General features: G+C 47.8%; 1 protein-coding gene across 1 annotated transcript in view; it reads left to right on the forward strand.

Annotated features, from left to right (window-relative positions):
- Positions 1-17,807, forward strand: part of PTPN3 (protein tyrosine phosphatase non-receptor type 3) — an 84,653-nt gene that overhangs the window by 45,063 nt on the left and 21,783 nt on the right. The window contains exons 10-17 of the mRNA XM_029053768.2: positions 2,595-2,683; positions 5,311-5,374; positions 6,172-6,344; positions 7,933-8,067; positions 9,161-9,337; positions 13,824-13,847; positions 15,282-15,465; positions 16,968-17,045. Of these exons, the coding sequence (XP_028909601.1) occupies positions 2,595-2,683; positions 5,311-5,374; positions 6,172-6,344; positions 7,933-8,067; positions 9,161-9,337; positions 13,824-13,847; positions 15,282-15,465; positions 16,968-17,045 (924 nt within the window). The remainder of the gene's footprint in view (positions 1-2,594; positions 2,684-5,310; positions 5,375-6,171; positions 6,345-7,932; positions 8,068-9,160; positions 9,338-13,823; positions 13,848-15,281; positions 15,466-16,967; positions 17,046-17,807) is intronic.

Raw genomic sequence — 17,807 nt, forward strand, 5'->3', positions numbered from 1 at the left:
TTACCTCATCTGGAAAATGGGGTTTAAGACCGCGAGCCCCACGTGGGACAACCTGATTACCTTGTATCCACCCCGGCGTTTAGAACGGTGCTTGGCACACGGTAAGAGCTTAACAAATACCATTATCGTTATTATTATTCCTCGATTGTAAAATGAGGATTAAATCCTGTTCCACTCTGTTTAGACTGTGAGCCCCATGTGGGACCGGGACTGCTGACAACCCCAGTGCTTAGAACAGTGCTTGATACATAGCAAATGCTTGACAAATGCTGTTTTTTAAAAAGGCCCTTCACAGGGGACAGAATGAATGTCCTCAGCTCCGTGATACTTGAGTACAATCAGTCGATCAGTGGTATTTATTGAGCACTTGCTGTGTGCAGAGCACTGTACTAAGTCCTTGGGAAGGGACAAGAAACCATCCCTGTCTTCCAGAAGCTTAAGCAGCGTGGCTCAGTGGAAGGAGCCCGGGCTTGGGAGTCAGAGGTCATGGGTTTGACTCCCGGCTCTGCCACTTGTCAGCTGTGTGACTGTGGGCGAGTCCCTTCACTTCTCTGTGCCTCAGTGACCTCATCTGTAAAATGGGGATTAAGACTGTGAGCCTCATGTGGGACAACCTGATTGAGAACAGTGCTCTGCACGTAGTAAGCGCTTAACAAATACCAACATTATTAAATGGGAAACAGATATTAAACCAAATGGGGAAGCAGTATAGCCTAGGGGAAAGAGCACAGGCCTGGAAATCAGAGGACCTGGGATCTAGTCCCGGCTTTGCCACTTGTCTGCTGTGTGACCTTGGGCATGTGACCTAACTTCTCTGTGCCTCAGTTATCTCCTTTAGACAGTGAGTCAGTCCCATGAGGGACAAGGGACTGTGTCCAACCTGATTATCTCGTACCTACCCTAGCACTTAGTACAGTGCTTTGCACATAATAAGCCCTTAACAAGTACCGTAAAAACAATGATCAGACCCAGTTGTATTTATTGAGCACTTAACTGTGTGCAGAGCACTGTACTAAAACTCCTGTTCTGAGACTAGCCTTTGTTTTTCGGTACTAAAATGAGTTCTGGAAGCAGCGTGGACTCAAAGCGGTCTTGTACGAGTCAAACTGCACTTTACTTTTATAGGAACAGCTGCCAGAAAATCAGAAAGGTTTTTCACCTTTCCTGGGGAAAATTTGGAGAAGTTTCTCGCATTTAAGTACTTCATTTATGTGGAACGTCTGTTTTTGATATGCGTTAGGAGGGGGGAAAAAGAATTAAAAACCCAAACTCACCTCCCCCGTAGTTCAGATCTCTTTAGAAGGCAGGGAAGAGAAAGGGCAGGATGGGAATTCTCAGGGGTGGGGCTGCCTGCGTAGACAGCACTGGTGAGGCCAGAGTATACCCATCTCTCCTTTTAATGGTATTTGTTAAGCGCTTAGTATGTGCCAGGCACTGTGCTAAGTACTGGGATGGATACAAGAAAATCAAATTGGACATGGTCCCTGTCTCCCAAATGGGTCTCATAGTCTTAAACCCCGTTTTCCAGTTGAGGAAACCGAGGCAGAGAGAAATGAAGTGACTTGCCCCGGGTCACGCAGCAGCAGACAAGTGGTGGAGCCACGATTAGAACCCAGGTCCTTCCAACTTGCAGGCTCTCTCCACTAGACCACGCTGCTTGCGTAAAATTACCTCCACAACCCACACCTTCCGAAATAGCGATTGACAGCCCTTTTTTGAAATGTCCACAACACCAAGGATAATCTCCTTTTATGAAATCCCACCAGTCCCAATCTCCTGATTGTCACAGATCTATCGTACTCTCCCAAGCTCTTTAGTATAGTGCTTTGTACCCGGTGAGCGCTCGATAAATATGATTGAATAAATGAATGACTGTTAAAAATCTGAGCCTTTGGCAGGGCTGTGAGGAAGGTAAGGATTTAGCCGAGGGCGCCCTCTAGAGGGTCACCAAAGCAAGCGGCAGAGCCGGGATTAGAACCCAAGACCTCTGACTCTCAAGCCCGGGCTCTTTCCACTGAGCCACGCTGCTTCTTTAGGTGCCCAGCACTGTGCGGAGCGCTGGGGTAGATACAGGGTGATCAGGTTGTCCCTCGTGGAGCTCACGGTTTTTAACCCCCATTTCATAGATGAGGTAACTGAGGCACTGAGAAGTTAAGTGACTTGCCCAAAGTCACACAGCTGACAGGTGGCGGAGCCTGGATTAGAACCCATGACCTCTGACTCCTAAACCCGGGCTCTTTCCAGTAAGTGCTTAACAGACACTAGGAGAGAAATAATAATAATTGCCACCTCGTCAATGGAGTTTTCCCCCTTTGAAATGTGCTTATTGTGTATACGTATGTGTGACCCTGGGCGAGTCACTTGACTTCTTAGGGCCTCAGTTTCCTCAACTGTAAAAAGGAGATGAAATACCTGTTCTCCCTCCCTTTTAGTCTTTGAGCCCTATACAGGGACTCTGTCTAATCTGATGCTACTGCATCTATCCCAATGCTTAGCACGTAATACTTGACAAATACCAGTTAATATTATCATTAGCAGGAGTCGAGACTGCTTTTAGTGGATTTTTACTTCTAAAACATGTTCTTTTTTTGCAGGATCTACATAATTTAGACCTGATGATTGGAATTGCTTCAGGCGGCATCGCGGTGTACCGAAAATTTATTTGCACAAGTTTCTATCCTTGGTAAAGTCTTTCCATTTCTGATTATTTTATCAGTGTTTGAACATGGCACAGGAGCCCTTCCTCCTCATGATCGTCATCAGTGGTATTTATGGAGCGCTTAACTGAGTGCAGAACACTGTACTAAGTGCTTGGAAGAGTACACTGTAACAGAGTTAATAATAATAATGTTGGTGTTTGTTAAGCGCTTACTATGTGCAGAGCACTGTTCTAAGCGCTGGGGGAGATACAGGGTAATCGGGTTGTCCCACGTGAGGCTCACAGTTAATCCCCATTTTACAGATGAGGTAACCGAGGCACAGAGAAGTGAAGTGACTTGCCCACAGTCACACAGCTGACAAGTGGCAGAGCCGGGAGTCGAACCCGTGACCTCTGACTCCGAAGCCCGGGCTCTTTCCACTGAGCCACGACATGGACCCAGTCCGCTGTGGACCCCATGTGGGACGGGGACTGTGTCCAGCCTGATTATCTTGTATCTACCCCAGTGCATAGAACAATGCTTGGCACACTGTAAGTGCTTTACAGATACCATTAAAAAAAGGTTACAGTCTAGAGGGGGAGACGGACATTAGTATAAATGAATGTTACAGTGTATAATTTCTAGATATGTATGTGAATGCCGTGGGGCTGAGGGAAGGACAGATGTCAGATGCCCAAAGATCACAGATCCAAGTGCATAGATGCTTCAGAACGGAAAGGGAGTCGAAGGAACGAGAGCTTAATCACGGGAGACCTCTTGGAGGAGGCGTCACCTTAATGAGGCCCTTCCCAGCCAAATGATGGGTTTGGAAATCAGAACCTGGAAGGCCTGGTCTTGATTGAGTCAAGGGTTTCGTGAGGCCCAGGCCCCCGCTTGCTGCTGTGAGAAGTCTCGGGTTCCTTTAACACTGAGAACCACGTTTAAGCTTTGCGCTTTTCTGCTGCTTCCCCGATTTAAGCGGAGGAGGAGGAGCAAGGAGACAGATCCTAATGGAGGAGTGACCATCCGCCTTCTGGAAGTGAACGGAGGTGACTGGCGACCTTCGTCTTGGTCATTAGACTTGTGCCGTCTCCTTTAAGGGACACGGCGGCAGGGTTAGGAGAAACCTGAAACTCCACAGCTTGGCTTATTGTACGATAGCTCAGCCTAGAGGAATTCATTCATCAATAGTATTTATTGAGCGCTTACTATGTGCAGAGCACCGTACTAAGCGCTTGGAATGTACAATTCGGCAACAGATGGAGATAATCCCTGCCCATCGATGGGCCTCCAGTGTAATCGGAATCACAGCCGTGGCAAGGACCGAGAGGATTCGGGGTAGCTCAGTCAGGAAAAAATAAACCCGGGGAGCTTCGGGGCTTTCTCATCCCCCCTCCCAACCCTGTCTGCCGTCTGCATCCCAGACAGAGCGAGTCTGAAATAGATTTATACCCCCGTCCTCTCACCCCTCTCCAGAACGTGCACGTGGGATCTCAAGATTAGTCGATCGATGTTGTTTATTGAGCGCTGACCCTGTGCAGAGCATTATAGTAAGTCCTTGGGGGAGTACAACAGAACAGAGTTGGTGGGCACATTTCCCTGCCCACAAGGAGCTTTACAATCTAGAGGGGGAAGCAGGCATGAATAGAAATAAATGACGGATGTGGACCTTGGTTCTGTGGGGCTGAGAGAGGAGTGAAAATGGGCAGGAAATCGGAATGACGCAGAAGCGAGTGGGAGAAGAGGAAAGGAGGACCCAGGGAAGGCCTATAACCTGGACTGGGCTGGGCTGGAGATGTACAAGGTGGAAAGGAAAGAAGTGCCTACAGAAACCCAGTTGTGTAAACATTTCCGTCGCCTCCTTTGTGAGGCGGTGGTGAGCTCCCACCCTAGGCTTCCATGTTGTCGTCGTTATTGTGTTAAGGGCTTGCTATGTGTCAGCCACTGTTCGGAGTGCTGGGGTAGATAAAGGTTAATCAGATTGGGCACGGTCCCCATCCCACATGAGGCTCAAAGTCTAAGTAGGAGGGAAAACGTGCATTTAATCCCCGTTGGCGAGTTGAGGAAACCGAGACGCGGGGGAGTGAAGCGACTTGCCCAGGGTCACATAGCGAACAGTCGGCGGAGCCGGGATTAGAACCCCGGTCCTCTGACTCCCAGGCCCGCGCTCTTTCCACCAAGCTACCACGTTGCTTCCACATTGGTGGGAATCGCTCGGTGCGGGCGTGACATACCGGTGGAAGTTTGAAGGCTTTCAGAAACTTTGTATTTTTTTTAAAATGGTATTTGTTAAGCACAGTACTAAGCGCTGGACCAGATACAAAGGAAACAGGTTGAACACAGTCCGTGTCCCACATGGGGCTCAGAATCTTCATCCCCATTTTCCAGATGAGGTAACTGAGGCCCAGAGACTTGCCCAAGGTGACACAGCAGACAAGTGGCGAGCTGGGATTAGAACCCAGGTCCTTCTGACTTCCAGGCCTGGGCTCTTTCCACTAGGCCCCGCTGCTGAGACTAAAATGATTTCTCACCCAGTCAGAGAAAGGCAGAGTTGACAGAAAAGTTTGGGTGCATGTGAGTTTGGAACAGGAACCTCTATGCAAAGCAACTCCACTGGGAAGATGAAACAGTCTGTTTTGCCACTATTGTTCATAATTCTCTTCTTTTTTAGGGTGAATATTCTAAAGATCTCTTTCAAGAGGAAGAAGTTTTTTATACAGCAACGGCAAAAACACGTGAGTCTTCCACATTTCCTCTGCTTTATCCCCCTTTTACGCCGCAGAGCTTCACGCTTCTTCAGGAAGGCGGTCCGTTCTAGAAGAAACTTGTTTGGGCAGGCAGCAGCCTCTGCCAGATTCGAGCCGGGAAAATGGTATCATGGAGGCCAATTTCCCTCTGCAGGATTGATCCCGCCCCGGGTGTATCTTTGGATATGGAGTACCTCTTTCATTCATTCATTTGGTCGTATTTATTGAGCGCTCACTGCATGCAGAGCACTGTACTAAGCGCTTGCAAAGTACAGTTCAGCAACAAATAGAGACAATCCCTACCCAACAACGGGCTCACAGTTGAGAAGCAGGGAGACAGACAGCAAATCACGTTTCGTGGTTGCCGTTGCCAGAGAGGTGGAACCTCAAAATAACAGTCAATCCATCGTATGTCTTTGATTCATTCAATCGTATTTATTGAGCGCTTTCTGGGTACAGGGCACTGTACTAAGCACTTGGGAGAGTACAATACAACAGAGTTGGCAGACATGTTCCATGCCCACAACGAGATTACAGTCTAGAGTGAGGGTAATTAACAAGGATTGGTGGTAGCTGAAAACGGTTTTAACGGCGGGGTTATGGGGGTCAGATTTTTGACAGCAAGAGGTCCCCTAGTTCGACATCAGATTTTAATTTGGGTCTCTAGCCCGACCTGCTGACCGGGGACTTGAAATGTCAGTTAAAACTGCTGCAGAATGTACTCTGAACATAATAAGCGCTCAATAAATACCAGCCTAAATCCGTTATGCGTCTCTGTTTTTCAGAACGAGTCCAGGGAGCACATAGTCGCCTTCAATATGCTAAATTACAGATCTTGCAAAAATCTGTGGAAATCTTGTGTGGAACATCATACGTTTTTCCAGATAAAGAAATCACTACCTCATGAAAAGAAGATCTTAACCCATTACTGGACACTGGGCTCTAGAAATCCAACCAAGTGAGTACTGTTTTGTAGCACTACAAAAGATCTGTTTTGTTGAATTTGATTTGTCTGCAGGTGTACCGGCTATTCCTGTGATCTGATCCTGTTGCTTCTTCTACCTCGGTAGCCTTGCGTTGTCAAGCAAACATTCCCTAATTCCTAAATCAGTTTCTAGCCAAAACAGATAGTGAAAACGCAAGAAATCGTGGTGGAACTCTTTGTATGTAATAGACATTTTAGTGTGCGTATATTTTTCCACATGTGCATGTAAAAGTGGTGCAGATGTTTGTCGCCTCCAGCTAATGTCTCTCAGCACTGTATGAGGGAAGTTTTGTCAGAAGTGGAAAGAGTGCGCAATATCTGCTCTTTCTAAAACCTAATTGCCAAATGGTGTGTGACCCCCTCCTTCCCAGCATTTACACTGGCGGAGCAAGGGAGAGCAACAGTAAGACAAGGAAAGATACCATTTTCTTTAGAGGGAATCATCTGAGATGGGGGCCGGAGGGCGGTCATAAAGGGGAAGACTTTAGTGCAAAAATCCACCGTAGAAATAACTAGACATCGATCTCCATTTCCTAGGGGAAGAAACTGGGTGGGGTGAGGAATGTTGTTTGCCTTTGCCGAAGAACCCCGGCCACCTGCCTGCCGTGTAATCATGGGCAAATCACTTAACGTCTCTGTGCCTCGGTTTTCTCCTCTGTAAAATGGGGAGTCAGTACTTGTTCTCCCTTCTGCTTAGATGTAAGCCCGATGAGAGACATTATCATGTACCTATCTCAGCATTTAGTACAGTTCTTTCCCAGAGAAAGCGCTTAACGAGTACTATTAGTAGTATTATTTTTATCGTAACCAAAATGTATCTTCAGTATTGCTATTTGCATAAATGATACATCTCAGAGTGAGTCTATGTGTGTTTGTATTTGGCCTTCCGACTTATTGAAGACGGTAAAATATGTAAGTATTCGGATAGGCCAGAAAACCCCACAGTTTCAGCCCCGTTTCGCAAATGCACGGACTCTCTTTTTTGCTATCATGACTGTTATCTGTAGTTGTATTTTTGTGGGGGTTTTTAATTATGGTATTTAAGCCCTTATGTGCCAGGTACTGCACTAAGGACTGGGGTAGACCCAAGCTAATTAGGTTGGACAGAGTCCGTGTCCCACTTGAGGCTCACAGAATTAACTCCCATTTGACAGATGAGGTCACTGAGGCCCAGAAAAGTGAGGTGACTTGCCTGAGGTCACCCCGCAGACAAGTGGCGGAGCCGGGACTAGGTCCCAGGTCCTTCTGACCCGTGCTCTATCCACTAGGCCACACTACTTCTCTCTGTTTTTGACTTCACCTCACAGGCCACGCTGCTTCTCTAGGTTTATTCCTTTGCATCTTCGCCTCGAGATCTTGTAGGGCCTCAGCTTAGACAGAGCAGCTCCTTGCCAGATGACGGTATGCTTTGCTAGCTTAGCGGTGGCGGCCTGCTCCGGTGCTTCCTCTGGGATGCCTCCTGGCCTGAGACTTTGCTTCACTGTAGTTTTTAAACAGTTCCTCCGTTTTCACGTGTGTCTCAAGCCTCAGTGAAGAATGTGGGCGTGTGGCTGTTTTCCAGGTCCGTAAACAACCAGTACTGCAGGAAGGTGATCGGTGGGATGATATGGACCCCCACACTGAAGAGATCTTTATCAGTGGAACATTTGGAAACCAAAAGCCTTCCGTCTCGTTCTCCTCCCATTACTCCCAACTGGTAAGTACGTTGTCCTGCCTTCCAAATATTGAGGGGATTTCTTCTCTTAGAGGCCGAGCTTTATCAGTCAGACAGTCTGTGGTATTTATTGAGCACTCACTGTGTGCAGCGCATTGTACTTAGCACTTAGGAGAATAGAGTACGACAGAATTAGCGGATGTGTTTCCTTGTCCATAGTGAGCTGACGGTCTAGAGGGGGAGGCGGACGTTAATGTAAATTAGTGTTGTAAATATAAGAAAATAATTTAGGGTATTTGTGCCAGGCACTCTACTAAACAGTGGGGTGTATACAAGCTAATCACGTGGGGGACGGTCCATGTCCCCATTTTTGCAGACGAGTGACTTACTGCACTTTCTTTAGAACCGGCACTGTTTTAAACGTTGGGGTAGATAGAACGTAATCAGGTTGGAAACAGGTTGGAACTGAGGCACCTTGAAGTGAAGTGACTTGCCCAAGGTCACACCACAGACAAGTGGCAGAGCCGGGATTGAAACTCGGATCCTTCTGACTCCCAGGCCGGTGCTCTAGCCACAAGATCAATTTATTATCCGGCTTTTGGGAGTGGAGGACGGAGAGAGGTGTTGAGGGAGTCTTTTTCTTTGGCAAATCTTTATTGGATTGAGAGGATCACTTTTTCAAGGTGTTGGCTAATTATATTAGCGGGAACATTCAGCCATGCCGTGGAGTACGCTTAAATGGTCGATAACGGGTTTTTACAACAGTAAGGTTTTTAAGAAGGGCCTTTAGGGGCGTGCCAGCTCCCCGCTCTCGAACAAGCTGTAAAAGGAAATGGTGGAGGAACAAGGCCTAAGCGGGCATTCCCGATGCCAATCCAGCTGGCGCTCCAGGGTGGGAGGAGACGGGCATCTGAGCCTGGGTGAACTCACAGTCTGGTTCCTCGGTGCCCCCACCCATACACATTGGAGCGCTTAGCACAGTGTGCTGCTCCATCCCTCCTCCCTCGCTCTTTCCCTCCTCCCTTGCTCTCTCCCTCTCTCTCCTTCTCTCTCCTTCTCTCCCTCCTCCCTCACTTCCCTCCCTTCTCCTCCTCCCTCAGCCCCCTGCCTCCCGGCCTCTCGTGTTTTCCTGCAGGCGGAGCCCTAGATTACGGCACGAAATCCGAAAGCCACGTCACTCGTCTGCCGACAACCTCGCGAACGAAATGACATACATCACCGAAACAGAAGACGTCTTTTATACATACAAGGGCTCTCCCTCTTCGAAGGACAGCGATCCCGAAATTTCCCAGAACCGCAGTCCTCCCACGCAGTAAGAATTCGCCCGTTCATTCCGTCGCCGTTGGCATGCAGTGGTTTTTGTTCAGCCCCAAGGACTAGGCCACGCTGCTTCTCCTTTGCGAGTTGGAGGACTTAATGTCGCTTCTCTTCCACTTCTCTATTATGCGCTGGGCACTGGACATTATGTCCGCCAGGCCAGGTTGGTGACCGGGAAGCATGTGGCTTTCTGGAAGAGAAAGGCTTACTATTAATAGCTTGCTATTGCTTGGCCAGATCTTTTCCTAGTCCATTAAATGCTGTTTACATTTTGAAAAGCCATTAACTCTTGAAACCTGGTTTCTAAAATTACCCTTCTCACGGGTTGCCGGGGAGGAGAAAGAAGCACGCGCCCTCCTGTTCAGGAAGTGTTTTGCTGGAAGGATGGTTTGACTCTAGACTGAGAGCTCATTGTGGGCAGGGAATGTGTCTACCGACTCTGTTGCATCGTAGTCTCCCAGGCGCTTAGTACCGTGCTCTGCACACAGTGAGCGCTCGATCGATTGATTTGAATGATCAAAGAGGAAACGCAACTGCGTATTCTTTGAGTGGGGTACGGTCCAGGAAATGAATTTGCTGAGCCTTACTCTAGACTGTAAACTTCTTATGGGCAGGGAGCGTATCTGTATTACCTTACTCTTCTAATAATAGAATAGTAATATTCTACTACTATTATAGTACAGGGAAGGTACTAGACTCTCCCAAGGGCTTTAGTACAGTACTCTGCACACAGTAAGTGCTCGATAAATACTATCGATTGCTGAATCAATCAATAGTATTACACTCTCTCCCTTTCTGCTCCTTCTCATTGAGGTACTTCAGGTTTTTCGAGTTATGGTTGGAGTTGAAGCAAGCCACAGCGACTAAAAATGATACGCATAAAACCATTCCCGAGTGTCGTTGTGGGCAGGGAATGAGTCTGTTGCTAGTTATATTTTACTCACTCAAGCGCTTAGTACAGTGCTTTGCACAATAGTAAGCACTCAATAAATAGGAATGAATGAGCACTTGCCAGGCACCGTTCTAAACGTTGGAGTTAGATACAAGGTAATCAGGGTGGACACAGTGTCTGCCCACATGAGGCTCCCACTCTTAATCCCCTTTTTACAGATGAGGTAACAGGCCCAGAGAAGTCCCCCAAGGTCACACGGCAGATTAGTGGTGGAGCCAGGATTAGAACCCTGGTCCTTCTGACTCCCAGGCCTGTGCTCTATCCACTAGGCCTCAATGCCTATTGAGCGAGTGAACTGGAGGCTGTCCCAAGACGTGAAAATAACGTGCTGGCAGTTTCATTTGCAAGGCTAAACTCTCTCCAAATAGTAGTGGGGATATTTAAGCCCTTATCGCATGTCAAGCACTGTTCTAAGCTTTGGGGTAAAAATACTATTTATGGTATTTGTTAAGCACTTCTTGTGCACCAAGCAGTGTTCTAAGCTCTGTAGGGTAGATACAAGGTAATCAGGTTGGACACAGTCCTTATCCCACGTGGAGCTCACAGTCTTAATCCCCATTTTACAGATGAGGAAACTGAGACCCCCGAGAAGTGAAGTACCTTGCCCAAGATTACACAGCAGGCAAGTGGCGGAATCGGGATTAGAACCCAGGTCTTCGGACTCCCAGGCCCGGGCTCTTTCCCCTAGGCCGCACTGCTTCTACCAGTTAGTCGATTTAACAGGAGTTATAGCATCTTTCTTCCTCATACCATTCACAGAGCAGGCAAAATGAGAGCATTAACCCTAAGAAATCTACCCACAAAGCCTAGAAAGTTGTTTAATCCAGAAGATATTCCATGCCCACGCCAGTTACTTTTCATACTCACTACCTCAGGGTCACCAAATGGTGCGAAGTCTTTAGTTCTCAGAGCGCCGACCGTTTCGGCTGTAGAATTATTGTCCAGCATCACCGATCGGCCCTTTGTGTTATTAATGCTTCTAATTCAAACCGACATCCTTCACGCAACGTGGGGTGACCGGTTTCACTGAGGAACTCAACTTTGCAGCTAACGGCCGAAACAATCGAAGAACGGAGGCAGATGCGGGAATCCCGCCACGGACTAAATGGGAATGAGCCTTCCAGGTGTGCCCACAATAGCAACTTCCAGCCTACAAGGACAGAGTCCACTTGTGCAGGTGTTTCCTTTCATTGGACTTCCCAGGGGAACATATCTGGCAAAGTTTATTATTGCCCTTTCCGCGGCTGTTCCGTTGAGATCAGTCCCTAGAATAGTAACGTTTGGAGGCATGTGGCTTTGTTCAGCTCGCCCGGAGACCGAAAGGGGGTCCTCGAGCCGATGAATGAGAGAGCCGGTGAATCCTACAGAGCTGGCAGGTTAGCCGACGCTCCTGCAGCCTGCCGGGGCTTTTTTAAGCAATCCCATGGCAAGTTTATTGTCTCTGTCCATCGGACCCGCACTTCTCGAGGAAAAACTGGGTTGGTTGTTTTGGTGAGTGTTTCCACGGGAGCTTTTGCAGTTGCAGTGTAGTAGAAGGCTCTGTCGTGACGTGCAGAAGGGATTGGGCGGGGAACCTGTCCGCTAATTCTGTCGGGTTCTCCTAAGTGCTTAGTGCAGTGCTGTGCGCATAAGGGCTCAATAAATACCACAGACTGATTGAAGAGAGTCAAGCGATCCGTCGAACTGTTTTGCTTTGTGACCTTGCCAGAGTCGACCCGGGTAACGTTGAGGGGTTCTTTTAAGCTTCTCAAGAATCTGATCTTGTGTGTTTATAGCATCTTTCTCCTTCTTGGATCCTAAACAGGTTAAGAGCAGAAGGACCCCACTTTGGTGGTGATTTCAGTTTTTCCCACGTCCGTCCGTTGCACGGGGTGGCGTGTTTCTGCTGGGGATCGAGGATGAGATGATCGGTTGTATTTCGGTGTGCTCTTGATAAGGAATCTGGTGCTGTGGGATCGAATGAGTTTTGGACTGCTGACATTCGCTGTCTTTTCTAGCTTTGGAAAACTGCTATTTGTGAATGTCATTCTAGGTACAGTTGGTTTTCTAAAAAGCACACAGCTTCAAGGCATAATTTTAAGACCAAAAATAGCACTAAGGACAGAACATTTCAGATGGGGCTTGTTCAAATAAAAGTGAAATGCCCAGATTTTCATATCTCACGTATCCTTCAAATCACTTGAATCCTCGTCTTCTAAACGACGTTTATGTCCTTAGTGCCTAAAATATTCTGCTGAATTTGTTTACACGTTGTTTACCAGCTCAAATAGCATCTCCCAGCCTTTAGTCAGGAACTTTTTTTTTTTTTTTAACAATAATTCATCTTGTACTGTCATCGTTTTGCAGGAGAATTTCTTTTTTGCTAGTTTTGGATCTTAGAAGCAAATGATTTCACAAATATTTTGAGCCACTTTCAAACTGGGACTATATAAAAAGCTATTTACATTTGATTTCACAGTTAATGCTGGATTTGCGCCCTTTATCCCTCTAGACTGTAAGCTTATTGTGGGCAGGGAACATGTCTCCTAACTCTCTTGTAATGTACACTCCCAAGTGCCTAATACAGTTCCCTCTGTACGTAGTAAACACTCAGTAAATACTATTGACCGATTTCCCTCCCCCACAGCCCTCATGTACCTATCCGTAATTTATTTATAGTATTGTCTATCTCTCCTTCTAGGCTATCAGCTCCTTGTGGGCAGGGAACGTGTCTACCCATTCTATTTTACTCTCCCAAGCATTTAGTACAGTGGTTTGCACACCGTAAGCGCTCAATAAATCCAAAGCAGCAGCATGGCATAGTGGATAGAGCATGGGTCCGGGAGTCAGAAGGACCCGGGTTCTTAATTCCACTCCACTTTTATTTTTAATCTTTTTATGGCATTTGTTAAGCACCTACTACGTGCCAGGCGATCAGGTTGGAAACAGTTCACGTCCTTCATAGGGCCCACAGACTTAATCCCCATTTTGCAGATGAGGTAACTAAGGCACAGAGAAGAGAAGTGACTTGCCCAAGGTCACACACCGGACAAGTGGCGGAGCCGACATTAGAACCCAGATCCTTCTGCCTCCCAGGCCTGTGCTCTATCCACTAGGCCATACAGCTTTTCACTTCTCACTCACTTGCCACTTGTCTGCTGTGTAACCTTGGGCAAGCCTCTTAACTTTTCTGTGCCCGTTACTTCATCTGTGAGCCCCATGTGGGGCAGGGACTTTGTCCAACCTGATTAGCTTGTATCTACCCCAGTGCTCATTACGGTGCCTGGCACATAGCGCTTAACAAATACCACAGTTTTTATTATTATTATTCGTCTGTCTCCAGGCTTCCTCTGCTACTGTGTGCTCCGCTCCTGAAGTCGCTTCCATTTCAAACCCTCCACTAGTCAAGGAATTAAGTTCTACTACGGCGCAGTGGGGGAGAATTCTAGGGGAAGCAGTTTTAAATATCCACACCTGAATGACATGCAAAGACTAGGGTAGGATTGAATTGGAATGATACATTTTTCCTATCTTTTTTTTTTCTCTCCAGGTCACCTGAACAAGAATCGCCAAAGTGAGTTTTCTTTATCCGCTCATACCCTCTACTGTTCAAACTAAGACATTAAGATGATCAGTAACATTTTAGTGAAATCAGAGCATTCCTTAGGCTTTTCTAATTCCCACCTGTGTTTTTTCCCAGTGTTTGGTACAGTGTTCTGGCTTAATGCCATAAATGTGATAATATGATGGGCCTGGGCATCAGAAGGACCCGGGTTCTTATCCTACTTCCACCACTTGTCCTCTGTGTGACCTTGGGCGAGTGACTTAACTTCTTTGTGCCTCAGTTACCTCATCTGTAAAATGAGGATTAAGGCAGTGATCAGTGTGTCCAACCTGATTAGCTCGTATCTGACCCTGCGCTTAGTACGGTGCCTGGCACATGGGAAGTGCTTAATAAATGTCATTAAAAAAACGACAAAAAACCCGCTTTTACACCCATGAAACCAACTTCTTTAAAGGAAACCAATGGGAATCTTGGTCTCTGGAGAGCAGGGCTCCCTCATTTTGAAGGGAATGGCTCAGCTCTGTGCGATCGAATGTGGGTAAAGGGTGTGCAAATAGGCAGAGAGTCAGTCTGATCTGTCTTCTCTACCTCAGTTACCTCATCTGTAAAATGGGGATTAAGACCGTGAGCCCCACGTGGGACAAACTGATAACCTTGTATCTATCCCAGTGCTTGAAACAGTGCTTGGCACATATAAGCGCTTAACAAATACCGTCATTATTATTATCTGGCTAAGATCCGCATTTTCCCACAAAGTTCTTCAGGGCTGAGAGCACACCCTCTTTGAAACGTAATAATAATAATGTTGGTATTTCTTAAGCGCTTACTATGTGCAGAGCCCTGTTCTAAGCGCTGGGGTGGACACAAGGGAATCAGGTTGTCCCACGTGGGGCTCACAGTCTTCATCCCCATTTTACAGATGAGGTAACTGAGGCACAGAGAAGTTAAGTGAGTTGCCCACAGTCACACAGCTGACGTGATACTTGATTCTCTAGAAAATGTTTCCTAAATGTTTAAACTAGACTGTAAGCTTGTTGCGGGCAGGGAATGTATCCGATTATTGTTGTACTCTCCCAAGCGCTTAGTACAGTGCTCTGCACACAGTAAGCGCTCAGTCAATCCGATTGAACGAGTGAATGATAAACACTGTAAAAATCAGCTGCCGAATCTCTCAGTGATCCGACTTGCTCGCCTTGTCTAATGCCTTAGCAGATCAAGAAGCAACATCGGTCAGTCAGTCGTACTTACTGAGCGCTTACTGGTGCAGATGACTGTACTAAGCGCTCAGGGGCGGACAATATGCTAGGCGCATTCCCTGCCCTCAGCGAGCTCAGAGTCTAGAGGGGGAGAGCAGCGAAGACTGGAGAGCAGGCTGCCCGGGCGTCGGCTCAGACGCTCATCCGTTTACAGACATCCGTCTCTTCCTTCCCGCCTCTGCCGCAGGAATCCGTCGGAAAACAGTACAGCACCGAATTATCTGACCCAGACGTCGTCCACGTCTCCGAATGGAGTCAAGCAGGAGCCGGGCTGCTCACTGGAAGGGGTGGACCAGCGGTTTCTGGAAGCCTACCACCATGTTACCACAGGGTGCTTGAGAGAGGACTCCAGTCAGTACTACTGTGACAAGGTGATTTGGCCTTCCAAGGGGTCGCCCGAGAAACTTTGAAGGGCCAGCCGGAGCGACGCGACTCTTTATAGGTGTATCAGATGGGCAGCTCCTCTAATAATTATCATCATCAATAATAATGATGGTATTTGCTCAGCGTTTACTATGTGCCAGGCACCGTATTAAGTGCTGGGGTAGATAGAAGCAAATCGGGTTGGACGCAGTCCCTGTCCCACGTGGGGCTCACAGTCTCGATCTCCATTTTACAGGTGAAGGAACTGAGGCACAGAGAACTGAAGTGACTTGCCCAAGGGCACAGCAGACAAATGGCACAGCCCGGATTAGAACCCATGATCTTGGGACTCCCAGGCCCGGGCTGTATCCACTCTGCCTTGCTGCTCCTCCGGCCCGTTAGCTCAAAACGGGCAGGGAACGCGTCTGTTAATTCTGCTGTATGGAACTCTCGAGAAGCAGCACTGCTTAGTGGGTAGAGCGTGGGCCTGGAAGTCGGAAGGATTCTGGGTTCTAATCCCCACTCTGCCACTTGCCTGCTGCGTAACTTTGGGCAAGTCAGTTCATTTCTCCTTGCCTCAGTTCTCTCGTCTGTAAAATGGGGGTTAAGACTTTGAGCCCCAGGTGGGATAGGGATTGGGTCCGACCCAATTTGCTTGTATCTACCCAAGCGCTCAGAACAGTGCCTGGCACGTAGTAAGTGCTTAAATACCGCAATTATGATTACTCTCCCAAGCTCTTAGTATAGTCCTCTTGCACATGGTTTGCGCTCAGTAAATAGTCACTGATTTTATCCGACGGATAATTACTTCTCCGACATCCAGTTACTCACCCCCGATTCAGAGCCTTATTGAAGGCCCATCTGCTCCGAGAGGGCTTCCCTGTCTAAGCCCTCCTTTCCTCTTCTCCCACTCCCTTCTGAGTCAAGCTGACTTGCTCCCTTTATTCATCCCCCCCTTCCCAGCCCCAAAGCATTTATATAAATATCTATAATTTATTTACATTAATGTCGGTCTCCCCCTCTAGACTCTAAGCTCATTGTGGGCAAGGAATGTATCTACCAACTCTTTCATATCGTACTCTCCCAAGTGTTTAGTACAGTGTTCTGTACACAGTAAGCCCTCAATAAATACCAGTGATCGATTCCTACTAAATGAAATTGCGAGAGAAACCGTGTTGGAGCCCGGAGAGGGGAAAAGCTTGGAAGAGACCATCTTTGAGAAACAGCGTGGCCTAATGGAAATGATACAGGGTCGGGAGTCAGGAGACCTGGGTTTGAATCCGGGCAGTTGGAGCACTTGCCTGCTGTGTGACCTTGGGCGAGTCACTTAACTTCTGTGTGTCCCTGTTTCCTCCTCTGTGAAATGGAGATGAAACACCTGTTCTCCCTCCCCTTTAGATTGTACACCCAAGTGGAGCCGGGACTGTCTTTGCTGATTATATTGTATCTACCCTAGCCCAGTGCTTGGCACAGAGTAAGCGCCTAACAGATACCATTATCGTTGTTTCAGAACGACCAGGGTGATGGAAGTTTACTCTTGGTGCGCATTATGCCAGATGAAGAAGGAAAATTCGGATTCAATCTAAAGGTAAAGTGTGTGGGAGCGACTTTGGGTGTCAGAGCTCTCGGTGAATTGGCAAGGAGAGTCACATTCTCCCGGCTAGCGTGTGGGCAAGCCGGGGGCAGGGGAGGCTCCTCCCCAGGGCCCCGGACTGGGCTTCTGTGCAGCTGGGCCCTGGGCAGTCCCTGTCTTTGGTCATGCTCCTGCTCCCTCAGGAGCCCTGGGGGTGTCTCTGGTCCAGTCTCTGACCCCTTTACGGGCTGTCAGTCAATCAGTCGTATTTATCGACTGCTTGTTGTGTGCAGAGCACTGTACTAAGCACTTTGGAAAGAACAGTATAACAGTATAACAGACACGTTCCCTGCCCATAGCGAGCTTACGGTCTAGAGTAGAGAGGAGAAAGCCGAGAACCGTGGCTATCCCAGTGGGGAGACAGCAGTGGTGATGCTGCCTGGATTCAGGTGGACTCACCCCCTAAAAGGCAAGAAGCCACTTTGTGGGTGGTTCACACTCACCCATTACCACATTAATTCAATCATCTTATCCCACCTGATTACTCTTAAGTCTCCCTGCTGATTTCCCTGCCTCCTGTCTCTCCTTACTCCAATCCATACTTCACTCTGCTATCTGGATCATTTTTCTACCAAACTGTTCAGTCCCCGTTTCCCCTCTCCTCAAAAACCTCCCGTGGTTGCCCACCCACCTCCGAATCAAACAGAGACTCCTTACCATCGGCTTTAAAGCACTCCATCACTTTGCCCCCCTCCTATCTCACCTCATTACTCTCCT

The sequence above is a fragment of the Ornithorhynchus anatinus genome, chromosome X3 (assembly GCF_004115215.2).
Source record: "Ornithorhynchus anatinus isolate Pmale09 chromosome X3, mOrnAna1.pri.v4, whole genome shotgun sequence".
NCBI lineage: Eukaryota > Metazoa > Chordata > Mammalia > Monotremata > Ornithorhynchidae > Ornithorhynchus > Ornithorhynchus anatinus.